At 34.8% G+C, this 27,486-nt stretch overlaps 1 protein-coding gene across 2 annotated transcripts in view; it reads right to left on the bottom strand.

The window, feature by feature from the left end:
* Positions 1-20,555: 20,555 nt before the first annotated feature.
* PTBP2 (polypyrimidine tract binding protein 2) overlaps positions 20,556-27,486 on the bottom strand; it is a 91,699-nt gene continuing 84,768 nt past the window's right edge. For both annotated transcript variants that reach the window (XM_023231023.2, XM_023231022.2), the window contains 3 exons: positions 22,685-22,901; positions 22,504-22,581; positions 20,556-22,333 (listed from right to left, as the gene is read on the bottom strand). In XM_023231023.2, the coding sequence (XP_023086791.1) occupies positions 22,201-22,333; positions 22,504-22,581; positions 22,685-22,901 (428 nt within the window). In that variant the 3' untranslated portion in view covers positions 20,556-22,200. The remainder of the gene's footprint in view (positions 22,334-22,503; positions 22,582-22,684; positions 22,902-27,486) is intronic.

The raw sequence follows: 27,486 nt of genomic DNA on the forward strand, positions 1-27,486 counted from the left end.
GCATGGCAAGTTGAGAATACCTGGTCTGTGCTGTAGGTTCTTAGTCCAGACTAGCATCTGTTATAACATTAGTCATCCCTTTGGGTCCCTGGCCACTGGATCATGCGGCATACTGAGGGGCCATCCTTTGTTCATTTCTGTGCTGACTCCCCCAAGCCCTGGTGGTATTCTTAGTTATTTCTGTATAGTCATTGTTCTGCTGCATCCGCGCCATACATAAGTTGTGAAAAACTCACCTGTCTGTCTTAGGCTTTCCTTCACTCTTTTGCCACTCTGAATGCATGGAAAATTATTTGCCTAGTATGTGCTTAGTGGTTGTATCCAGTCCCTTAACCTAAGTACAGCAGCCATTTCTTCTACTCTCACACAAGACCAGCCAGGCTTAACTCCCTAGGCCAGGGGCTGACAGGTGTTTCTGTAAAGGACTAGATAATAAATATTTTGGGCCGTGCAAACCATAAGGTCTCTGTTGCAACATTCAGCTCTGCCATTGTGACATAAAAGAAGCCATAGACGGTACAGAAATAAATGTGTATTTATAAAAAAAGGAAGGCTGATCTGTGGACCAGCCAGTGTTTGATGACTCCTGTCCTAGGCAATACTAGGATAAGAATATACACGTAATAGGATGTTAGAGGATTACATGCATTGATACATGTAAACCACTTGCACAGTACATTTGGCAATTAGAAGATCATTAATAACTTAGTGAGAGCAGTTTCTGTGGAATGTTGGTGGCAGAAGTCAGACTGCAGTTGACTAAAAAAGTAATAAGGCATTGAAATATTGAGTAGAGATTATACCTATAAGCAGTTTGAATGAGAAGGGAAGGTGCAATTAAATTGTATTTAGAAGGAGAAACAAGAAGGTGTGCATGTGTGTGTGATTGTTCTGCGTAATTTGAACATGTTTATAGGCTGAGACAGAATACAAAGGAACAATTTAGAGACGGATGAAAGAGGGTGATTCACAGAAACATTCTTAAAAGGGTAGGAAGAGGGCTTGGAGAGGAATTATCCTTGTATGGAATGGGCTCATTCTCTGAGCCTGCAGAGAAGTGCATATGTGACAGTGATGTTGGTAGACAGAAGTTGGGAGTCTCACTCGATGTTTCCTATTTAGATTACAAATTTGGGGTGGGGAGAGAGGAAGGGTGTCACAGGATCCTTTACCGAGTGGAACCACATGTGTACATATGTATTACGTGTGTGTGTGAATGTTTATTAGACAGTAGGCTTGAGTAAATGTGATGAGGAGAAGGAGAGGAGTAGGCGTTTATCAAGGTCAACTAAAATGACTGATATGGGGCATTAAGGACCAAGTAAGTGATGGCCTCAATCTAATAGTTGTGAGCCTATCTTCATCTTTGGATCCATAGCCCAGATATGTAAATGAAGAAGTCTGATTATGAGATTACATAGACTGTATAGATAAAACATGCTACCAAACAACTGTTATTTGCAGTAACTTTTGGAGAAACTTGACATTTGGATCCTGCCTGATGTACTCTTTAATGGACTCCATCTCTTTGAAACAACTGTGGTAATGTTCCAAGGAGTTCTCCTTTATCATTTTATATTAAACACATTCTCAGTCTGTGATGATTTTAACTAAAGACGTTAGATTTTTTAAGTCCTGTAGAGATCTTCCAGGCAACCACGATTTTCAGGATAGAGGCACTGCTATTCAGAGTCCTTAAACTAGTTAAGATTAGATCCTGCTTAGGAGCCTAGCTCTTTTCAACTACATCACAGTATGATTTTTTTCAAGTATCCTGTGATTTTTTTCTTCCACTAGAGATAAAATCTTCACTTATTTTATAATTAAAAACATTATTTGTTGTCAGCATCCTTTAAAAAATGTGTAGCATTTCCTGCAGAAATGGAAAGATAGATGAAAAGATTCTTTTTCTATGTGGAAAGATATTTTAGTTTCTCTGAAACTATCAATTCAATATAGTAAATCTATTCATGAGAAAATGTATCCATTAAATAGTTAAATGATTTATTCAAGGTCAGATTTAAATCACTCTCAATACTGGCTCATTCTCCTAAACTTTTAAATGTGTTCCTTTATGTATTAAGCTTTGGCTTTAAAACAAAACATTTTTCATGATAAAATGGGCATTTTCTAGATGAAAAAATACAATTGTACTAAATAGGTATAATGGATCAGAGGTGACACAGTCTTTAGGTTGTACAAATAGGCTTCCCTATCAACAAAAAGATAAATTCTTATTTTTATTTAAGAAGTGCTTATTTACTTTTAAGTTCCAGTGTAGCATTTTTGAACTATATCTTATGTAATCAACTGAAAGAAAAACAGTTTGGAAAAAAACAAACTACCCCATCAAAAAGTGGGGAAAGGATATGAACAGACATTTCTCAAAAGAAGACATTCATACAGCCAACAGACACACGAAAAAATGCTCATTATCACTCGCCATCAGAGAAATGCAAATCAAAACCACAATGAGATACCATCTCACACCAGTTAGAATGGCAATCATTAAAAAATCAGGAAACAACAGGTGTTGGAGAGGATATGGAGAAATAGGAACACTTTTACACTGTTGGTGGGATTGTAAACTAGTTCAACCATTATGGAAAACAGTCTGGCAATTCCTCAAGGATCTAGAACTAGAGGTACCATATGACCCAGCCATCCCACTACTGGGTATATACCCAAAGGATTATAAATTATTCTACTACAAAGACACATGCACACGTATGTTTATTGCAGCACTATTCACAATAGCAAAGACTTGGAATCAACCCAAATGTCCATCAGTGACAGACTGGATTAAGAAAATGTGGCACATATACACCATGGAATACTATGCAGCCATAAAAAAGGATGAGTTTGCGTCCTTTGTAGGGACATGGATGCAGCTGGAAACCATCATTCTTAGCAAACTATCACAAGAACAGAAAACACCGCATGTTCTCACTCATAGGTGGGAACTGAACAATGAGATCACTTGGACTCGGGAAGGGGAACATCACACACTGGGGCCTATCATGGGGAGGGGGGAGGGGGGAGGGATTGCATTGGGGAGGTATACGTGATATAAATGATGAATTGATGGGTGCTGACGAGTTGATGGGTGCAGCACACCAACATGGCACAAGTATACATATGTAACAAACCTGCACGTTATGCACATGTACCCTAGAACTTAAAGTATAATAAAAATAAATAAATAAATAAAATAAAATTTTAGAAATAAATAATTAAATAAAATAAGAAAATAAAGGCTAACTCTTTAATGAAAAGAAAAACAGTTTGATACAGCTATCTGGGGGGAAAAGATGCTTAATTTTTCACTCTAGCTAGGATCCTTTCAGTTTGTCATTTCTTCCCTATTGACTTCAGAAATGACATGTTCATTTTATACTCTAGTACTCTATTATTTCAAATAAGTAGTCTATTTAGGCCTCACAAATTCTTGCTAAATAAAACATAAATAGAATGAAACTAGCCTGCACTTCAGAAGAAAAGGTACAGCATTGAACAAATAAACTTCTACATGCTTCTAGGTATAAAAACAATTTTTAGATGAATACACAAAGAGAAATCATATTTTATCTGCAACACTGTGGTGTATATTATCTCCTGGTTTTTGAAATATTATCTCCTGATTTTTGAAATAAGAATGTATCAATTTAAGAATAAGTTACTTTTAAAGTAATAGATACTAGCACAAAAATTGTTTACATAACTATGCTTTTTTAAAGAAAAGTAGTTACATTTTGAGAAATTGATAAAAATTAATGCCTTTTGTTTTCATGAAAGGATATTTTTGGGACAATCAATGCATAAGATTTGGAGCTACAGGTGAACATTTTAAAAGAGATATGCATTTGTTTTCATTTTAATAAATGATCTGTCCTAACATTTTCAGGAACATAGCAAGTATTAAACTTGGCATCACTAAATCATGGTTCCTATGATAATCATAACTGCCAAAATAACATCAGTCATGTTAATTCCAAAGTGCAAAACATTCTTGTAGAGCACATAGTATATCTCTTAACCATTAAATAGATGACTACCGAGTAGCCATAAGCACAGATTTTTGAGTTAACATGTATTGTCCTTAAATCCTACTATCACTATACGGCCAAAGTCTGTGACATGTAGAATACGGCAAACTTCATGATGTATCTATAGTTAAATGAAAGAAGACACACACATGATAAAAGTAGCAACACACAGGGTACTTACCCTCAGAGAATGCTAAATTTAAATGTATATTAAAAGTAAATATAATAGGCAATACAATTTCTGTGATTGACTGAAAGGCTTTTCTCAGGAGGTACATGAATAGTTTGAACTATAGAATCAAAGCAGTATTTTAGCACTGACTGATTTCCTATGATAAAATAGGTTTCCTGAGATTTAACTTGAGAATAAATGAAATTTTCAGTAGCTTAATTACAGGAATAAGGCAACTTTAAGACAGTGCTTCTTGAAATTATAATCATGTTTGTGAATTTCAGGCAAAGCTCAAGTTCAATATGCTTCAAGGTCATGATTATATCTTTTAAAGTCATATTGAAGAATGATTGCAAGCCTGAAAGTCTGTGACCTGAATGTTGGTTTGTTGCTATACTATATATTTTAAAATAGAATACCACAAGGAAAACAGTGCTGAGTAGGACCAATGCAAAGCTTTCAATTAATAATATCAACCAAGCACTAAGTGTGAGCAGTCAATCAATGTAAAAACTGTACAGTTATTGGCCCTCTATGACTGGCTGGAAAAGTATGGGGTAACTAATGACGTAAAATGCTTATTACAAATTTGATAGTTATACAGCTATATATTAAGATCTGGGAATAAAATTATAAACTGAACCACAGAAAAGAGATTTTGAAGCAATTACTAATCAGGATAAGATTCTAATAAATCAATCAGCGTTAAGGTTGCTCTTCATCAGCTAGATTCATGGTATTGCAAATTATTTACATTTTTAAAGGCTCACCTGGCTTAGCAATGATATTCAAATAATTTCCATAATGTCGCCTGACAAGGACACCTTAGAAAATTGCTTATTTAACTCTGAGATTTTAATGGAACAAAAAGAGTGTGGGGAAAAAAAGAAAAGAAGGAAAAAAAAAACCCACTTCACCTAAGCCAGTTAGAGGAAAATATGAAGGAAAAAATGCCAAATATAAAGGAATAAAATTGTAACAAGTATCTACAAGTATAGAGTCAGCCTATGGACATAGAATATAGATGTATAGATGTAGAATTGTGCAATTTTTCTATGACAGCATATCTACAAGTAATTTATAACATTATAGAATAAGCAGTGATAGTCTAAGCCCCTTTTCATACATTTGGTGAAAAACACACAGTACCCTATTTATATACTGTATCCATTCCAGTTAGCATATATTTTAGCTTCAAAGCAGAATAATAGAAGTTACATCATCATCACTTTACAAAAAAAATGACTTTTTTTATGTTCTTGAAAAATCTCTAAGGTGAAAAGAAACTCTGCCCAGAGTAGGTTCCACAGAGCATTCAAATGTTTCCCTGTGGTGGAATTTCATTATATTCCGTACCTTGCCAGAAATTACTTTGTAAATTACTCTCTGTGCTGAATTGAACAGAGTACATAAGCAAAGAAAGAAAAGTGCTTTAAAAATAAAGGAGCAAAGAGGGAAAAAAACTTCATAAGCAAATATCATTCATGTTGAAAGTATCATTTTCTGCTGCTCCACTTTTAGAGGCATACAAAATTTGACTCAATCTCAGCCCTCAAGGTGCACACAGTCTACTTGGACAGAGATAACTGATAGAACATGAAATAGATAAAAATATAAATATCTACCCACTCTCTTGAGATAGTCTTGTCTTATCCACTCCCACTGCTTAAACTATTATCTACATGGTATGCCAAAGACTCTCTAAATATTATCTTCACTCTCACCTATTCTCTGTGATTCATATTATGCTTTTATAATTCAATAATGTTTCAACAGTTCTTTAAACTAATGTGCAATTCACTAGCTTTCACACTCTTAGACAAGAACTACTTTTTCTAATTTTTTCCTTAAAAAATAATAGTTTAACCTTCTGGTCACCAGCTCTTCTTTCTCCTTCACATTTGCTCATTTAGTCAATCCTTCAACCCATCTATGAAGTATTTCTCAAATTCTCTCCATTCCCACTGCCCGAGCTGATAGCATTATCTTTGGCCTGCACTACTCCAACAGTTTCTCTGACTGATCTCAATTACTGCAGGTTCTCTTCACTGTAATTCATCCTCATCATTCCTACCAGTTCCCTTTCTAATATAAATCTGATGAGATAAAGCCCTTGCTTAAATATTGACTATTTCTATCTATAGAAACAAGACCTATCAGCTTTCCCACTTTTATCTCTTGCCACTTCCCACCTGCCATCAATATTGAACTATTCATATGAACTAAACATATGTTTTTCTACTACACTGCACATATTTTTTATTGTATCTAACCAAGATGTGCACGTTATCCTTTTCTCCTCTGGCAAATGCTTACCTAACCTTCAGTACCCTAATCGAATGTCACTTCCTCTGTAGCGTTATCCTTCCCATGTGTTCTCCTAGCACAATTTATATAGATATATATCTCTATACATTTATATACATACATATCATATATTTATAACCATAAATCATACTACCATGGTTACATATATTGGTATGGTTTATGTTTTCTTTGCTAGACTATATGTCATTTTTATAATTTTTACTTGAATGAATTTGGATAGTACAGTGATACAAATGAACAGAGTTTGTTAGTAGAGTACAAATTACCAAGGCTAGGATGTGAAATCAGGAAGGACTTACGTAAAATAATTCAGTCTTAGGCGTACATATAAATCACTAAGCTAGGAAAGGGGGAGGACATTACAGCAGAAGAAAAAACATGTACAAAATGTCATGTTCAGTAATCCATAAGTACTTGCTAGTGGTAAAGCTGGGAATATGTATATATAAGCTAAGGGGAATAGGAAAAGAGAATTGAACCTGATCCTTTAAATTTTAAATGATGTTGCTCAAGACTCAGATGAGTTGAGCTAATCTGCAAGGATATAAGATTTTGTTCAACTGTACCTAGCAATTCAAAGAATATAGAGTTTGATACTGATCTGGGTTGGGATTTGTGGGGCAGGTGTGGCATAAGCAGGTAAGTATAAAGATAATGAAGATTTTAGTGAATTGTTCAGATAACCTGTCATTGGGTCCAGACTATGTAGAAAAACTGGGAGGAATCAAGGAACACAGACTGTTTTCAAAAATCAGATATGCTGGAATTGAAAAATTGAAAGTTCTAATTCATGAATCCAATAGGTTATTTACTAAGCACTCCCTATGTCCCAAGTAGTGTTTTAGGCACTGGGGACACGACAATGAAAAGAAAGACAAAAATCCCCAAGATGTTTGTTAACCTTCAAGTTTTCAGATGTAAACCAGTTCTGGAAAACATCATGACCACACACACTACTCAAGTGTGGTGGAGGTCTGGGTCGCTGGAGTTTAGGAGAACAAGGAACTCTAAGGAGAACATATTCCATAAAAATGTGTTTAAGGGATAAACAGGAAATCAGAATAATCAGGACATCAGGACTTGGATGATATGGGACAAAAGGCTAGGTGCAAAAGTCTTCAATGAATGTGAAGTGAACAGGAAGTTGGTGGATTGTAAAGATGAAAATGGGTAGAAGAGAGCATAGTCAGATGTAAATGTTTCATTGAAGAATTTTTACTTGAAAGTAGAGTATGAAGAGAAACAGCCATTGAGAGAAAAGAACATGCACTTCTTTCTGATACTGTGGGATGCACACAAAATGAGAAGAACTAGGTTAGTATTGGTTAAGACAAGACCAAGGAGACACATTTTATGAACATTGAGGATACATTTTGTTTACCATGGCGTGAGGAACGAGGGTTCCACAGGCCCACTAAAAAGTCAAGGAGATAGTGGCAGTGGTGAAGTTGGTTCAGAAAAAAAGGCACAGAAAAGTATATGGGTGAGTGTGAGGTAGATGAGAAATGATTTGAGGAACGCACATTGTGGGCAGTGATCTAAGAGTGCACTTAGCTGACTCAAGTGTTACAGAGCATAGTGCAGCAGATGAGTGCAGGTTCTAGAGACAGAATTCCTGTTAGAATTACAGCTTTACCGCGTATAGACTCTGTGATTTTGGAAACCGTATAAAGTACTTTATGTAGATCTTGCCCAAAGCAAAATTTTTTTTTTTTTTTTTTTTTTTTTTTTGAGACGGAGTCTCGCTCTGTTGCCCCCTCACTGCACTGAGTGCAGTGGCATAATCTCGGCTCACTGCAAGCTCCGCCTCCCGGGTTCACGCCATTCTCTTGCCTCAGCCTCCCCAGTTGCTGGGACTACAGGCGCCCGGCTAATTTCTTTTCTTTTCTTTCTTTTTTTTTTTAGTAGAGACGGGATTTTACCGTGTTAGCCAGGATGGTCTCGATCTCCTGACCTCGTTATCCGCCCACCTCGGCCTCCAAAAGTGCTGAGATTACAGGTGTGAGCCACCGCGCCCAGCCGCAATTCTTAAATGGTAGCTATTATTAATGTGCGAAAGCCAAAGGAAGTGTTGAAAGTTGAAAGGAACTAGTCACTGAAGGCCTGTTTTATAAGCTAGTGTAGGCTGACGCCTTGAGAAATCAGAGGTCTGTAGATGTTGAAGTTAGTACAAATAGGTTCCGAGTGGAAATGGAGGTGAACGTATTGCAAAACTCAAGACTGGACTGAGGCTTCACTACACTGAGGTAAGTAACAGACATGCTACTTACATGAGGTAAGTAACATGCTACTATGCCACTTACATGAGGTAAGTAACAGACATGCTCTGATGACCATCAGAGCCTCACAGCCAGCACAGGTACTAAGTGTGGGAAAATCAGTGGCCTTGTTATATAAGCCAGTGATTCTCAACCTTTGGTGTCCATCAGAGTCATCTGCAAGGCTTGTTAAAAAAACAAATTGCTGAGCCCCTCCTAATTTGTATTTCAGTAGATCTAGGGTGAGTCTTGAGAATATGCATTTCTACTAAGTTCTCAAGTAATGCTGATACTGGTCCAAGGGCCACAAATAAGAGAATCATATATTCAGGCCCTAATTACAAATGCATTCCTGGTTATCAGAGGTTATTAATAAAAAGTCCATTTTGAATGAATAGTGATCAGCTTTAGTACAGAGAGCCATGCAGTCTCTAGACATCAGGGAGTGCTCTACAAAGGAGGGGAAATTTAATGACTCTGGAAAGATATGTGGAGATCGGAGAGCTAGAAGAAAGCAAGCTGAGGGGAGAGAGAAATGCAGAAACCTAACTCCAAAAAAAAAAAAAAAAAATGTGTATATATTGTTAGAAAGCAGCCAGCGTGGCTGAAGCAGACTATATTTTATACACACACACACACACACATATATACGTATGAACACACATACATTTTTAGGCAGAGTCGAGATTCTGGTGTATCTACCCAACTTGAAGAGTAAATAGCAAAGAATACTATCACCTGGTCTCTGCAACTGGTTCACCTCCACTGGAAAGTGAGCCCAGCTTTGTATTTATTTGCCCCTACCTGAGAGCCTGAAGTAGGCAGGGCAATGAGACAGGATAAATAAATGTGTCAAAAGAAAATTCTGCATATTTATGGAGGCATATGATAAAGTGTTATCACTAAAAGCTTGTGGCCTGGGATGACAGTGGGAGAATCAGTGTTTAAAATACAGGTTCAGGCTTTACCATCTGCTATATGACCTTGGTAGTTAACACCAACTGAACCTGTTTCTCTAATATAGAAGTAATATTTGCCACAGGAATTAGATCAGCAAATGCATATAGAGTTCGGCATAGTGAATGCTGCTAGAAAATATTCTCTAAGCTCTAGCTATTACTTATTACAAGACCACACCTTTAAATCCAGACCTACTGGACATCAGATTTGTTTTCCTGCTGCCACTGCTCCAACAGGAGTGTCATTTCCTGAAGCTTTACTAAGCCCTCGTTATCTGAAAAAGGAAAAGAGATGTTCCGATGCTGGTACTTCAGGACAAAGATGGGGGACAGCTGAAAGTTCTGGCTCTTTAGTGCAAAAATGCATTTAGATCTTATGATAAAAATGTGTAAGACTTATATCTAAAAGACAGAAGAAATGTTAATATAAAATTGTGTCAGAAATAAGACAGCTAGATAAGGGGCCAGAACCAAGAAGGATACAATTCAAAACACATTCTTTTCTCCATCCTCTTTTTCACTGAAGGACTACCAGATGGACGGTTTACTTTTAGTGTTGGTTGTATATACAAGTTAAAGGCGTATGTCCTCTTCTTGCACTGCAAATCTAACAAAGCTAGATTAACTCCACGGGCAGGAATACCATTTTGATTTTGTCATGTCTTCATCACAGCAAACAGTATAAATTCAGTCTTTTAAACTGAACCTCGAATTTTCAGCAAATTGTCAAATAGCTGTTATTGGCTCCTTAGAAAATATATATATATTTTTTTAAGAAAGCGGAAAAGAGAAAAATTCACCATGATTCCAGATCCCAATGCATGAAGTTGATTGTTGAGAGTAGTGCAGATGGAAAAGGACATACGTAACCAGGTTTGCATTCTTTCAATCATCATCTTACATGTTAAATACTGTTGCTATGTTCTTGTGTGTGTTGTTTTATAATCTCAATTGCTTCCTATAGTTTGCCTCAACAATTCTACAAGGAACCACATACTTCAGCTTTCCAGCCCCAGTAGAAAACAAAATCCTAGCTATTCTTAAAAAAAAAGGAAAACCTTGTTAATGGCAGATTAGTACTTGTGTATATTGTGTTTAGATATAAAATTTAGTGAAAATAGATGACAAGTGAAAACAAAATTTGGACTAATTTTGCCACTTATTTTTCATTTATTAGGGCCATGTGCTAGACGAAGAGGGTCTGAGATTTATGCAGTAAATATATTAAATATAGATTGAATAAAATGAGAGTTCTTTTTATCTGTTTGGATAGGTCAAACGCTGTTAGACTAATTACAACTAAATTATATCTACTCAATAACAGTTCATTTAAAGAATGTGTCAAAATTTGACAGGCTTTTGGAAGTTTCTAAATTGGGATTAGACCTGAGATATCAACTCCATAAGTCATTCCAGTTATGATTTTAGTAAAAAGAAAGACACAGGAAAAGAAAAAACCTGAAAGAGACTATGTTATTGGTAGCCTAGATTTCTAGGTTAAGTATAGTGATTCAGTGAAATGCTAACACAATTATTTTTGGGAAAACTTAGGTATCTATCATAAAGCTCAATATTCCCAAAGACATTTTGTTTACTTGATTTAAAATAATTCTCATGACTGGGTGTGGTGGCTCACACATGTCATCCCAGCACTTTGGGAAGCTGAGGCAGGTGGATGGCTTGGGTGCAAGTTTGAGACCAGCCTGGGCAACATGGCAAAACCTTGTCTCTACAAAAAAACACAAAAACTACTCAGGCATGGTGATGCATGCCTGTGGGGGACTGAGGTGGGAGGATCTATTGAACCTGGGAGGTTGAGGCTGCAGTGAGCTGTGATCATGCCATTTGCACACCAACCTGGGTGACAGAGTGAGACCCTGTCTCAAGAAAAAAATAATAAACTCAATTACAAATGACTTTTATATATTAAAAAAATTGAAGTAGATAGCAGGTGGAGAGACACAGGTAGTAATGTATGGTGAATTTTCAATCATTAATCTGTTTCTTTGTTGGTCACAAACTCAAGAATATATTGCATGTATAATGCTACTCAAATTATCTAAAAAAATATATCATGGTTAACGAACACTTTTCCAAGTAGTATTTAATAGTACTGTGAGGATTCAACATTTTTTAAAGGGTAAGCATTTTTTATAAAGGGGTTTTTCCTTATCTACATTAATTCTTTCTACTCAACAAAATAATTTACATGTCAAAACTCAAAATTGTATCTTAGATTCTCAAAATTCTCAAGCCAGAACAGCAGCAACAATAGCATAAAGTGAACCAGTATTCCTGGGGAGACCTGAAAGCACTGCTTTAAGTAGTCTAAAAGCATAGTGGTTAAAATGGACTTGAAATTTCATCTTGGCTGGGTGCCGTGGCTCACGCCTGTAATCCCAACACTTGACGAGGCTGAGGCAGGTAGATCACTTGAGGTCAGGAGTTCGAGACCAGGCCAACATGGTGGAACCGTCTCTACTAAAAATACAAAAAAATTAGCCAGACATGGTGGCACACGCCTGTAGTCCCAGCTACTCAGGAGGCTGAGGCAGGAGAATCGCTTGAATCCAGAAGGCAGAGATCACACTGTTGCACTCCAGCCTGGGCGACAAAGATAAATCTCATTTCAAGTCTTACAACTTACAAGCTTTATGTTTTGCAGTTTTCTAATGATATATATCCATGTTTCATGAAAAAATGTTTTAAATTACCATGGAAAGGCAATTCAAAAACATGCATGTTTCTTCATGGTTTTGACTAATCCTTATCACACAGAGAGGCATGGCCATGGGTTCAAACTGCCAAAGTATAATGCAGCTTTACTGAGTAAGGGTCTTCCTTTTACTCTTATTCAACAAGATTCTTTTGGAAGTCTTAATTTTGTAATTTTAAAAGAATTTAATATCAAGTTTTGTGTGCAGCTTTTAGATGGATAAGTTTAAGCAAACTTATTTGTACGATTTTTTGGAATTATAAAAAAGAAACATACAAAAACTAAATCAATTCAAAAGGGATATTTTAATGAACATAAATTCACTAGATTTGTCATGTCAACCCTGTCCTCTCCTAAGTCTATTTTACCAATAACTGCATTTAGAAACCCTAGTGGAGCCCAAGCAACTTAGCACAGCCCATAATCTGACTTTTCTATCCAAACATATTTCTCTATTTGTTTCTTGTCTCCTAATTTATGACCTAGCCATGCTGAACTTTCTCCAGGGTGCCGTAATCTTGATTCTGGTTCTTTCCCACTCCCCCCCACCCACCCTTTTAAGCAAACTGTCCTGTTTCCAACGCTTGTGTCCCGAACACTTAACCTCCAATCCAGGTAATACAACTACCTTCAAGAATCCTTTCCTAACTGGTAAAGATTGAGCACACTGTAATAACAACCAATAGTTCCTCCAGAAAATTTATCAACCCATATAATTCTTTACTTATCTCACACTGAACTGAAAGCCCCATGTTAGGAAGTTTTAGTAATTTAGGTTGGTGTAAAAGTAATTGTGGTTTTTGTAATTTTAATGGCAAAAATCACAATTACTTTTGCACCAACCTATATTTCATCCACAGCATCTAAGCTGGCACATAGTTAGCAGATAATGAACACTTGTTGAACAAAAGAATTAAAGATGAGTCTCAAAAGGTTAAATGTTAGCAAATAGGCTGGGCGCGCTGTCTCACGCCTGTAATCCCAGCAGTTTGGGAGGCTGAGGCAAGTGGATCACTTGAGGTCAGGAGTTCAAAACCAGCCTGGTCAACATGGTAAAACCCCGTCTCTACTAAAAATAGAAAAATTAGCTGGGTGTGGTGGTAGGTGTCTGTAATCCCACCTACTCGGAAGGCTGAGGCAGGAGAATTGCTTGAACCCGGGAGGCGGAGGTTGCAGTGAGCCAAGATCACTCCACCACACTCCAGGCTGGGCGACAGAGCAAGACTCTGTCTAAAAAGATAATAATAACAAAAGCAAATGTTAGCAACTTATGTGGCTAGTAATCCGTATTTCTAGGAGCTATTTTCCTTGAAGGTTGGTAGTAATCCATGTTTTTAGGAGCTATTTTACTTGAAAGCATAATAATGGATGTTTTACACTGACATACAATCTTTAAAACTGAAACCAACCTCTTAACTGTATAAACTTAAATGCAGGTACACTCCTGCAGTTAACTTTATAGATACCAAAAATTAAACTACTTTACAAAACAAAAATGGAAAGTCGAGGTAATAAATTAATCTCATATGTACACTGTGTTATTCACAATGGTGTAGAGAGAAAAGAACAAAGACTTTGAGGCTGAAAAAATCTCTCATAATTATCTCACCTTAAAATTGGGCCAAAAGGTGATTTTTGTACAACTAGATATTCCCAACCCTATATTTATACAGCATATTTCATGCTGTATAAATTGAAACTACAAATAACACAAGACAGAAAAGACATGTACTATCACCACTTCCATTTTACAGATGAGAAAAAGGACTTAGATAAATGAAGGGCCTTGCTGAAGCTACCACTGGTAAACGGTGATATGCTCAGCCTCCTGTTCCCTGACATCCTTATTTTGCTATACTGTATAATGTCATAGTGTGAATCAGACTAGAAGCTATTTGAAAGCAGTAAGTCAGTTACACTATAACACAACGTAAGCATTTCCAAGAATTACCACACTATGCAAAATCATACAAAAAAAACCACAGGACTTACGAGGAAAATGGTAAGGTTAGGGTACAACACTCAAAATCTTCATTCGTGACACTAAAAAGGACAGAAGTAATTTCTTAAAAGGCAGCACAGTTTTACATGTTAAATGGTTAAGAAATATATAAATACTACTATAAATGACTTTATCTTGAAAAAGACCTGAAGTTTGCTTGAAAAAATGAGGGTGTCAGATGTGTTAAAAACAGCTATCTGAAATTGGATGGGAAGTTATTAGTACCAGATATGGATGAGCATGGTTAACTTGTGGAAAACTGAGAATGCTAATAGATGTCTGAGGAACGTACATGTGTGCACACCTGATAAATACATATTTTCTTACACAGCTGGTTCAGCTGGTTGTAATTTCCTGCTTTCATTTGTTTCTCAGGATGAAATTTTAAGTAAACATGAAATTCACATTATGCTTAAATTGTTCCCTAATATATTAAATATGCTAGAACAAATTTGCATTTTCAGTGTCTGTTTATCTTCGTATTCTCTACAATGTACATAGCAAATGTCCAATGTACATAGCAAATGTCTTTTAGAGAGGTCAAAATGATTTTAGGGAAAAAAAAAACCTTCCATAAATAAAATGCCAAAAACTGCCCCCACCCCCAATTAGAGGAAAAGGAAAACTACTAATGGAACAGTATTTCATATAATCCTTGTAAGTGAACATATGAAGTGATTCTCTCCATTTTACAGATGAGAAAATAATGGTTTTTAAATGTCTCATGTCAATGTCTTATGTTTTTTCCAGAGTAAAAGTGTATTTATAATTAGAGCTATTATATGTATTTTACACTATAGAACTCCAAACTTAGGGCAAAGACAACTAGAGCAATGTTACTCTCTCTCCCTGTAGCTAATTTCTAAGAGTCATGACTATATGAATTGGAATCACATTTTAGAATTCTACAAATCTCCTTTTTATAGGAGCTCTTTAACCCTAATTCTTTGACCAATTTCCCTCCATTATAGTTGAATATACCAGTAATAAATATATGAATGCATCAAGTAAATCACTACTAGTGATTTCAACCATCTGGAACCACTGCAATCCCAGAAGTTAAAAAGCAAAACAAAACAAAACCAGAAAAAAATAGTAAAATTTTTTAAAAAACCCACAAAAAAAGGGAGTGGGGGGCAGGGAGATTTTAAGCTAAACCAGACAAAAATAGCAAAACACTTGAATATTACGTAAAATGCACTATCGTTTGTCAACTCATTAACCACAAATAAAAAGAATCTGGTTATGGTTGATTATAGTTATAAAAAGTCTAAGACATGTAGTTGCAAAGAGAATGATGGAAGAAAAACAGAAATAAACAGTTTTAAGTGATGGACAGCTAATGCAGCAGCAAGGTTTAGAGACAAATGGGGGTGGTAAGCAGGAAATAGTAAGACATGACAATAGATAAAATTGCTAGCCATAAGAATATTTTAAAATTTTGCTAAGATTATGGGGCATAGCCCCTGAAGGCATACTTTGCACAGGTAAATGTATATTTATAGCACAGCTCTAACTCTCAGAGAGAATATCAGAGTCATTATTCAGTAAGGCTTAGGCATTTCAACTGTTAGACTGTGCTATGCAATAGTAGAAAAAGTGACTGAGGAAGCATTAAATGAGTAGAAAAGCTATTTACAAAAATGACCCGAGTATCAGTTTATAAAACCACAAAATGTAATAAACAAATCAGGAATTAAGAGTACTAATTTGCAGTCTATTAAAAAAATCAATTCACATGGACATTCCTTCTCTGTTAAATTTGACTTTTAATACTGATCATACTGATTTCTATTATAAGCTATCAACTTGTACATAATAGTTTAAATTTATGAATAATAGCAGGCCTGTATTTCTTTTGATCAGTGTAATACACTGAAAACTGGATTGGAAAGCCAGGGACTTGGATTCTAACTACAGGTATGTTACAATAAATGTTGGTAAACTATTTATTTGATCTCTAGAACTGTTTATCTTTAAAACAGGAGGCTAAAACTGGATATCCGGGCTCCTTTTCAATTATTTCTTGGTATTATTAACTACGTATCTGCAAAACTTAAAATTACTAAGAAATAATTTCTACACTCAGGAAAAAACTTGGAAGCTGATTTTTACAGAACTGAAAAAAAAATGCATTCTATTAAGAGTGCTTCTTCAACTTATGTCCAAATGCATCACCTGCCAAATCTTGTCAAAATGTAGATTCAGTAGGATCATAGATTGAGTTTCTAATAAACTCCTAGCTGATATTAATTTGCCACTGGTTTGGTGACTGCATTTTTAATAGTGAGGTTCTAAGATTTGAAGTAGTATTGACAAGCTAGGCTAATCCAGATATTAGAGAAAGCAACTATGACCAGGAATAAAACATCACAAATATATGCCACAAAATTTCTTGATAAAATATGTCTAGGATTTACATTAATAAAGGAGAACTGGGTGGAGGAAACGAGGAAGATGTAAGTTGCTAACTGAAGCTGACAAGGGTTTGTTACATTCTTCTATTTTTTCTATGTTTGAAATATCTAAAATGTTAAAAATTCCTTTGATTCAAAAATCTATACAACATACCAAGACAATAAACCAAGTGAATGAAGACAGAGATGCCACATAGTCTTTCTGTCCATTGAAATGGGAGCAAAGGAGGGAGGAAGAAAAGGGGGAGAAGTGCAAAAAGGGTGGCTCTGTGAAGCTACAAAGAGTATGTTTGTATTTAAGGATCTCACACATAATTCAGCTTCTAAAATACCAATGATATAGCTCCTTGTTTATATATTTAAGAGAAACCTGGGGCCCAAATGACTTATTTCTTAAACACGATTTAAAATCCTTATTAAAAATTGGTTACATACCATGAGATTTGATAAGGGGATTATCAATGTCCAATCTGTTAAAAATTATAAAGTGTTTTGAATAATAAAATATTGTACTATTTAAACACCCAATATTATATTATTTGCCATTTTTATAACTAGGCAGAACAAGAAATTTAGCCTACAGAATATAGGACAAATTCCTCTTGAAAAGCAACCACTGAATAATAAAATACTAAATTGAAGGGAACAATTACCTCTTGGGAAAGAACAAGGTTTGAACTAAGATCAGAAAGAGGTTCATATGGGATTTCAGTTCATTCTGTAACATTTTCTTTCAACTAATATATAATTACATTTAAAACATGGAAAAAGGTAGTGATATAGTTGAGTGAAGTGCATAGGTGTTCATTATGGTTTTATTTTTCCGCGTATTTGAACAGTTTTTTTTTTTTTTTTTTTTTGAGACGGAGTCTCGCTCTATCGCCCAGGCTGGAGTGTAGGTGCAGTGGCCAGATCTCAGCTCACTGCAAGCTCCGTCTCCTGGGTTTACGCCATTCTCCTGCCTCAGCCTCCCGAGTAGCTGGGACTATAGGCGCCCGCCACCTCGCCAGGCTAGTTTTTTTTTTTGTTTTTTTTCAGTAGAGATGGGGCTTCACCGTGTTAGCCAGGCTGGTCTCGATCTCCTGACCTCATGATCCGCCCATCTCGGCCTCCCAAAGTGCTGGGATTACAGGCTTGAGCCACCGTGCCCGGCCTTGAACAGTTCTTAATGTGAATAATCTAATACTCTGTAACTTTAACATGTACACTTTTATTTGCAAAATTTGAAACTAAAAAATTTAAAGGGAAACTATTCAAAATAATAAAGAATAAAACAAAGGTTTTGGATAACCAATGAGTATTATGGTTTAAAATTAAGACTTTCTGAGCAATTCTTGCCATCAGAATTTCTAGTATACTCAATTTCACTGAATTCTGTACTTTCTTCTGGATAAAAAAAGTTTTTGGATTTAGGTTCCATTTTAATATATTAAAGGCAGCCAGAAAATCCTGTTTGAAGTTCAGAGCTGCTCGTGAGAATATGTCTTTCTTCCTTAGCCTTGAAATTCCTGAGTGTTAGAATTACCTCTAAGTTTCACAGCAACTTTTTTATACATATGAAATCTTAAGTGCAGTCTATAATTAAATATGTGCATTTTATGATTGGGCTATCAAGTTCAAACAAAATATAAAACTAAATCCATGGTTTCTTTTCATTTGGCTTGGGATGCTCTCTATAACTGCATTTTACATCTTTCTGCTTTATGAAACTAGTAAATAATTTTAAAACATTAGTATTTCTTCGTAGCAAAAAGACATATTAGGATAACATATATTGTGAATAATGAAGTTTACTGTGGGCAAATCTGACAGTCTGGGAACTCTCTGGCCTAACAGTTTACTAATTGCATAGCATTCCTTCACTTATCCTATTTGAGCCTCTATAATAATCCTGTGAGGTGAGCAGAGCAGAACTTATTGCCTCCATTTTACAAATAATACTGAGGCTTTGAAGTGATTTGTCCTTTACCTAGTAATTATCTGGTGATACAAATAAATGTACATGAATGAATTAAGCTAATCACCATAATTTCACTATACTAACCTTAACTCTAGGGGCTAAAATGCTTCCAAAGTGTTAATTTAATCTCTAATATAATGATTCATTACACTTCCTAGTTAAGCAAAAATTTTCTTCGTTGCTTTCAAATGCTAACATTAAACTGTAGATATCTCTTCCTTAAGTAGGTGCTTTAAAACCCATTTCCAAAATACATCTTATTAAATATCAAAAATAATTTTTCTGATTAAAGTTATTTTTAAATATTCAAGTTAATACCTCTATTAACAAAGCAGCTGAGTCCTAAGAATACTTCATTGTTAGTTCACTCTAAGAGGCATAGAGTACTAATATACAACAAAGCTGTTATTATTTTTACCTAACTTTTAATAAGTAATTCACTATATGCTAAGGTCTGGGTTAATTTCATGTACTGAATTAAAAATATTCCAGAATGTCAAAATCCCCCTTTACTGACTTGGTGCTTTGGAAGGAAGGCTGTATTGGGGTATACTGTAAGAGAGTATAGAATCTGCTGTAGTCCTTAGGCAAGAAGAGCTGGTTTCTGGTTACCTCCCACTAGGGAGATTGGGAACTCTCACCAGCTTAGCAAATGGTGCAAACTAAGTTCCCATACACAGCTCGGGATTTAGTTTCTCCTTCCCAAGGCAATCCCACCCACAATGAGCACCTGAAAAGGTGGCAGAAGCTACTTTCAAATATTATCACCACCACTCATTACTGAGAAAAATGCCACCTTGAGCAGCTTTGTTCAATTGCTGTTCACTAACCCTGGGATTGGTTTCTTAGACTTTAGACATATCTGATGTTGCTAGAGTTCCTCTGTGCTACAATGTTATTTTAAGAAAAAAAAAAAAAAAAAAAAAAAACAGATCACCTAGCTTCCAAATCATCCCAAACTGTTGACTCTAATGGTTCTTCTTCAGATGACAACAGTGGCACTAGTGTAAACAAAATTATTTTACTTACTATGTTCTTCTTTCTTGGAGGTAACTGAATTACTATATTAGGTATAGTAAAACATATTTTATGTTTCTTCATTTACTTTTTATTATCCTATGTATAAGTTCTGCATAAGTGTGGGATATTTTGTAACAGAACAAACCTAAGAAACATCATGCATAACTCCAAAGTTATCTGACACCAACATATCTGTTTAGAAAAACTGACCAAAATATTTTGAATATAAATAGCACCCTAATTGTAACTGTTTAAAAAGTCATAGTAACATCTTTAGTTGTTAAATGCAAATTACTCTAAGTTTTTAAATACTTGAATGTATATCATCCTTCCCACCCACGGCAAAAGCAGACGATATGCTGCTCTTTCTTCCCAGTAACATCAAGTTCTTTTAGTTAACTCACAAGATAGTCTAAGATTATTAGTAAGAAATCTTTAGCAGACACAAAAGATGAAAGATGAAACTGCAGCAAGAGAGCATGGCAAATCCAAAAGATCTATTAGTGCATAAATCTACTGGAAAAAAAACAACAACAACAACAAAAGAGATAGAATTAACAAGCTACAATAAAAGTTATGTCTTTAAAGCAGTAGATTATAACAGGGTGGGAAATGTTTAATATGTGTCCTCCTGAAAAGCAGTTACCATCTTTTAAATTAAAAAAAAACAGCTGGTATATTTTCACAGCATCTAGATTTATTTATGGTATAAAGCCATAGAATTGTAATATTATTACTCCTTTCCCACCCTGGCAGAGAATAAACATGAATTCAGAAGCACAGTGGAGTGAAAACAAAGAAGAGGAGAGAGAAAAGGCAGCAGAGAAAGACAGAAAAGGTGAATATAGAGCTACAGAAGTGTTTATTGAGCATGCTACAGAGGTAAGCAGAGTACACACAAAATGAAATTAAACAACCATCAAACCTCCCAACTTTGTTAGAAAATTAATTTTTAATTGTGCCGCTTTCAAACTATACTGAATTTTACATTTCTAAAGATGTAAAAACTCAACTAATAGAAAATATACATGACCATTCTGTCTACATAGGTAACAGAATCTATGAATCTTGAAACTAAGTACATCAATTTCAAAAAGTATTGGTCATTTAAACAGAATCAACAATTCAGATTGACAAGAACTGTTCAAATTAATTTGACCTGTAGATTCTGAGCCATGTTTTTATTAAAGTCAGATCTATTCCTAAATACAAAATATTTTGAAGATTTATTAAAACTGAATATTACAATGCAAGGTAAATTAAGACTAAAGGCACATAAACTTTGGTCCCACCTGGTTGTCAGTTTTAGAAAACTGCCACAAAATTAATCTTCCTGCATATTTTCGCAGTACACTTTCTTTATCTTTGAAAAATACATGCACCAGTTCCTGAACTAGCTAGACCAGTCTGCACATGCTCAGAAATCCACAACCATATTCCAAATCTTAATTACAAACTAAGGATGGCAATATATATTTAAATGCACGTAAGTCATGTCAACTTCAAAAACATCTACGAAAAATATTCAGCCACAAACAAGACATTACTTAGTGCTGACATTTATATGATACGTCCCACAAGAGTGTGTACAAAAAGGTTAAGATTCCACAATGCTTTCCACATAGGGCTCAAACTTACAGAAATCACTTTGTTGTCTTAAGAAATTAATACTCTGCATCTTGTTAATTTTAACTAATGCCTACATTCATAACTGAATCTAGACCAGAATTGTGAGATACAAAAGGCCAATGTTGTTTTTAAAGCAATAAAGCCTAAGGTAGTAAAAACTAAAAATGCTGCTTTATTCTTTCAATATCATGTATCTTATTTGATTAAATACAAAAAAAAGGTGAAAGCCAGTAATTCAAAATAAGTTCCAAGCAGGAGAAACAAAAACTTAACCTTTTTACACACCCCTGCCTAAACATATTTTAATTCCCATATAACAGTGTGCCCTAAACAACCAATTCCTTTTTTCTAGTAAATGCACAATAGCAACACTAGTTTTCCTTTTTAAGGCACGTATGTCAACTAAGTTGAAAGGAAGGAAAAAAAAAAGCAAAATTAAACTGAAATTTTAAACAGACAAAAATGGCTTCCCTATAGAACAGATGAAACATAGCAGTTAACAACTCTGCCTTTACATATGCCATTTCATTTTATAACCAAGGAATGATAACAGCATGGAAAAAAAAAAAAAAAAAAGAAACCCCAAAAAAACAAAAGCAAAAAAAATCAAACTCTGGTCCCCACTTTTCTGAACAGTCAATAGGTGATGACACTGAACAATGTGATTCACCCCCAATCTTCATCTTCCCCTTTTTAAATTGTTGACTTGGAAAAAGACACTCTCAGATGATGATTTTCTCCAAGGTTATAATTATGAAGATCAATCAAGGCCTGAATAGCTTCTTCCACTGTTGCCATCTGAAGAAGAGCCATTTTGTGATCTCTTCTGAAACAAAATTATAAAATCAGATACTTCATACAAATAAGAAAGGGCTTATTAAATACTTGAATTTTGGCCATTCCAGAATCAAAAATTTCTATAAACAACAAGAATAAAAACTACTTAAAGAAAACTTTTATCAAGTCACTAATTTAAAGATAAGGAAGCTTGCTTACTGAAAAAACTTAAATGCTTTCACAGTGCCCCCAGTGTTAGCGAACAGTGTTCGTAGATCCTCTTCTGCTACTGATGGACTAGGAAAATTGAATGGGAAGAAAAAGTGAAGATTAATAATAAATTTCGTATTTTATCAAAATAGAATGTATCTCCTTAATACACACTAGCTTATATACTTACGGGATATTAGATAAGTGAAGGGTGGCAGAAGGAGGAAAAATGTTTTGAAAATTTTTGGATCCAGGTTTCTTAAAACGATGCAATGGGGAATTCCCAAAATCTTTTGTTAGCCCTTGATCATCAAGTCCCTCTCGAGGTAGTTGTACAGTCTGATGTTTCGACAGAGTAACACGAATAATTTTTCCATACATTTTCTGTCCATTAAGATGATTCATGGCTATAAAAAGAAAGCATGTCTATTAATAAACAATATCAAAGTTCAAAACAAAAATAATTCTTTTAAAGTAACAGTTTAAAAATTTGAACTTTCTTATGATTTTAAAATAAATCACCAATTTACCATAGCCATTGCTGACAAGACTTAAGTACATTTTCATTTGTACTAGACATGGCATTCTGGCAAAAAAGCCAGCTACTTTCATAGAATGAAAATCCAGATTATGAATATCTATCTTCCTCAACAATCCTGCTGACAAACCATACAGTGAGCTACACAAGAAACTTAATAATCATCCCTCTTTTTCTCCCTTCTGTTACACATCCTAATTGCTAAATACCATGATAGCCTTCCTCCTAATTATCTCTCAAATTCATGTTCTATTTCTCTACTTTTCACTGCCATTATTTTTTATCTGGATAACTCAGTCTCATCGTTTGTCTTCCTGTTGGATGTTTTTTTCCAATCCATTTTCTATACAGCAGCTTGATGACCTTCGTAAATTACAAATCTGATCATGTCAATACATGCTTAAAACTCTTAAGGACAAAGGTGAAACTCATTCTTTAATATGGCTTATACCTTTCCCAGTCTGTACAGGTTGAGTATCCTTAATGCAGAAATCTGAAATCTGAAATGTTCCAAAATCCAAAACTGAATGCCAACATGATGCTCAAGGGAAGTATCACTGGAGCATTTTAGATTTGGGGAGCTCAATTGGTATAATGCAAATATTCCAAAATTCAAACCTTTGCCTCTCCCCAGAACATAGTGCAGTGTGTGAACAGAGAACATTACATCACTATTTCTTGACATAGCTGCTGGATCATTTTTAAACTAAATGAACTGGTCTGATGCTAGAAACAGTTACATGTTTTATTCACCAGTCAAAATAACTAAAAAAGACTATTTCTAATATGTCATGCCCTTTGGTTAAACTGAAGGTCTAAATGACTATAATCAACTAGATAAAAACATCAATGTATAACAGTAGATGCCGGGCATGTTGGCTCACACCTGTAATCCCAGCACTTTGGGAGGCCCAGGTGGGCGGATCACGAGGTCTAGGAGCTCGAGACTAGCCTGGCCAATATGGTGACACCCCGTCTCTACTAAAAAGACAAAAATTAGCCAGGCGTGGTGGCTCGTGCCTGTAGTCCCAGCTACTCAGGAGGCTGAGGCAGAAGAATCACTTGAACTCAGGAGGTGGAGGTTACAGTGAGCTGAGATGGTGCCACTGCACTCCAGCCTGGGTGACAGAGTAAGACTCCGTCTCAAAACAAAAACAAAAACAAACAAACAAATAAAGAACAGCAGAGAGATAAAGACAATGTGGAAGATCAGGAAACTGAGAAGAGAACATCCACTCTCAAAGAGTTTCTAATATAAACAGTATACTACAGTATACATTTTGACATAGAAGATACAAAGAACTGGTTAAATCCACGAATCTCATCATATTCACATGTATAAATAAACCAATTAAACATAAAACAGATCTGAAAAGGATAATGCTGTCAAAATATGAGGCACCATTCAGAAAAGTAAATTCTTATTTTACCTATAACTTGCTTAAATTTTTCTTATTGTGATAACCACTAGCCACTGAACTTACTTCCCTAATTTTGTTTAAAAAAAAGGGGGGGGGGGGCACTCTTCCTGATTGTCACTCCAGTGTTATATATTTTAAGTTTTCTCAGACTTTCCGCCAAGACTAACAGAAAAACAAAACAAAACAATCTTCTCACAAGTCTGAATGTTCTCATTTGTTTCTCGCACTGCATTTCACATACTTAATTTCATATACTTGCAAATTTACACTTACACCTGCAAAACCAATTATCTACAGTGACAGTACATAAAATCCTTGTACAATAAAATCCACTGAATTATAAAATTTTAAAGTTCTGTAACTCTTTTAAGTGAACAAACTTTTGTTTAGATAAAGTGCTACTACCTCAGACAAAATGTGTTATTAAGTATGGGTTTGAGAAATAAACTGATATAAATAAGTAGACTTAAGGTTGTCAGAAAAAAAAGCTGTCTAAATAAAAAGACAGCACAAACAGCTGAGCTTTGAGATAATGGAGGGAAGGAATAAGAAAATAAAAAGTCCCAGGCATAGTAACTGTATACAGAACAGATGAGTGATAGAGGAATGGGATTAGAATAAAGCAAAATAACCAAACAGCTACCTCAGAAAGTAGCCAGGTAATGAGAGTTCTAGCCAGCTGATTGCTGACAACAGGATCTGAAGTGATCTAAAGGGGAAGGGGGAGGATAATTAGAGTACCAAAGTTTTTAAGTAAAAAAGAAAACAAAAGCTTTGTCAAAACCTGAAAGTACACAATGAGTAAACAGAGCAGTAGGAAACTATCTGAATTACTAATTTTAAATAAATAAAATTTTAAACAATGTAAATCTTACACTTTGAAGTCTCCTATTCCAAGAAATATGGCATAAATGGACAATGCAATAAGAAAGAAGGAAAAAGTCAATGTTTCACAATTGAAATGGCATTTTTGGTTGAATGTAATTTTTTAACTTTTCCCTTAATCCATCTATGAAGAAGAAATTAATGAATAATAAAAATTTTAAAAGACCTCAAGAAATTTACAGATATAGGTGGTGTTTATATGATGTGGAAACTGGAGCTTTTTCAATGGTTCTCCCCTTTATAATTAAAAAAAATATTTTTTTGTGTTACCACTCTCATTTTTTAATCTTCAATCTTTAGATATCTATCTATTTCTTTAGTCTTTTCAAAGAACCCAACTTGTGGCATATTTTTTTCTCTCAACTGTCTTTTATACCATTGATTTCTAGTCTTATCTTTAATATCTCCTTCCCTGGGGGTAACACTGTTATTCTTAAAGTTAAAACTTCCCGTCAAGACATCTCTTTCACTGTACCACATATATCTAATTTATATATATATATATATATATAGTACTTTATCGCTTAATTTTAAGTATTTTTATATTCCCATTAAAATAACTTCCATCTGGGCAACATAGTGAGAACTCATCTCTACGAAAAATAATAATAATAAAATAGGCAAGTGATGCATGCTTGTAGTCCTAGCTACTTGGGAGGCTTAAGTGCAAGGATTGCTTGAACCTGGGACGTTGAGGCTGCAGTGAGCCACAATACCACTGCACTCCAGCCTGGGGGAGAGAAATAGACACTGTCTCAAAAAACAATACAAAACAAAACAAAAAAACCAACTTTTGACTCATGCAATACTGAGACTTATTTTTACATCTCTGGACACAGATTTTAAATGCATCTTTTTATTATTAATTCTAACTTAATTGTGCAATAGTCAGAGAATGAGGTCTGTATGATACTCTTTGAAATTAGATGAAGCTTGCTTTATGGTTTAGTATGTGGCTGATTTTTCAAAAATGTCCCATATGTGTTTAAAAACTGTATTGGATGTGTAACTGTTAGACACATAATTCTGTTAAGGTAATTGTATCATTTGTATCTTCGCTGATTTTGTCTTTTTTGGGTCAGTCTGACATGTAATTCAGAAAGGTGAACTGAAATCCACCACTATAATAGATTTGCTCAAGTCTACCTGTAGTTCTACCCACTTACTATATATTTTGAAGCTATTTCACTAGGCACACGTATACACAAACTGTTATATCTTCCCAGTGAACTAAATCCTTTATCAATTCTCGGTCTTAAGTTAATAAAGGTATTTAAGTTTTGTTTTGCTTACTATCTGCCCAGTATATTAGTATCTCTTCACATCCTTTTCTTTTCAATCTTTCCATCCTTCTGCTTTACATGTCTCTTGTAAAAAGCATACAGGTAGCTTTTTAAATACTAAGTTTGACAATCTTTTTAGTTGACAAATTTATTCCTTTACATTTTTCACTATTACTGATGCATTAGAATTTGATTCTACCATAATTTTTAATTTTTCCCTATTTTTCTCCATATAATTTGCTGTCTCCCTCTCCTTCTCTTGTTTTGTTTTGGAGGGCAAAATCTTTTACGAAAACAGTAATGCCCCCAAAGTGTGGCAATTACTCATTACTCATAACAGTGGAAGTGAAAACCAATATACACAAAAACTGTTCAAATATCATAACAGCAAAATGATTTCCACTCACTTTACAGAACATTTTGATATAATTTTGTAAAGTAAAGGCTTATTATAAAAAAGAACTAAGTTTACTTTTGAGATGGTAGCTATATATTAAAAGCAGGCATTTAAAAAATAGTTCTTGAAAACATGAACTAGAGAAACTAAATTATTTTACTATGAATAAACTACTAGTTGGCATTTTGTTAGAATTTATTTTAATCTTGGAGATCAATATACTACTTTTAAAGATGAGAATTTACAAATTATACAGTAATACTCTAAGAAATATTACCCAATAATACTCCAAGAAAAATTTTAAGAGTATTAATAATAGAAAACACCTTAATGTTTACAAATTTTAAAACTCTGGTCTGAAATAATGTAACATGGCCTGTAAGATTTACAGTTCCATTGACATTTAAACATTTCTGAGTATCTCTCTTAATTTTCCTTGCCACTTATTTTTCCCATGTTACCTCTTAA

Source organism: Piliocolobus tephrosceles, chromosome 1, assembly GCF_002776525.5.
Source record: "Piliocolobus tephrosceles isolate RC106 chromosome 1, ASM277652v3, whole genome shotgun sequence".
Lineage (NCBI taxonomy): Eukaryota > Metazoa > Chordata > Mammalia > Primates > Cercopithecidae > Piliocolobus > Piliocolobus tephrosceles.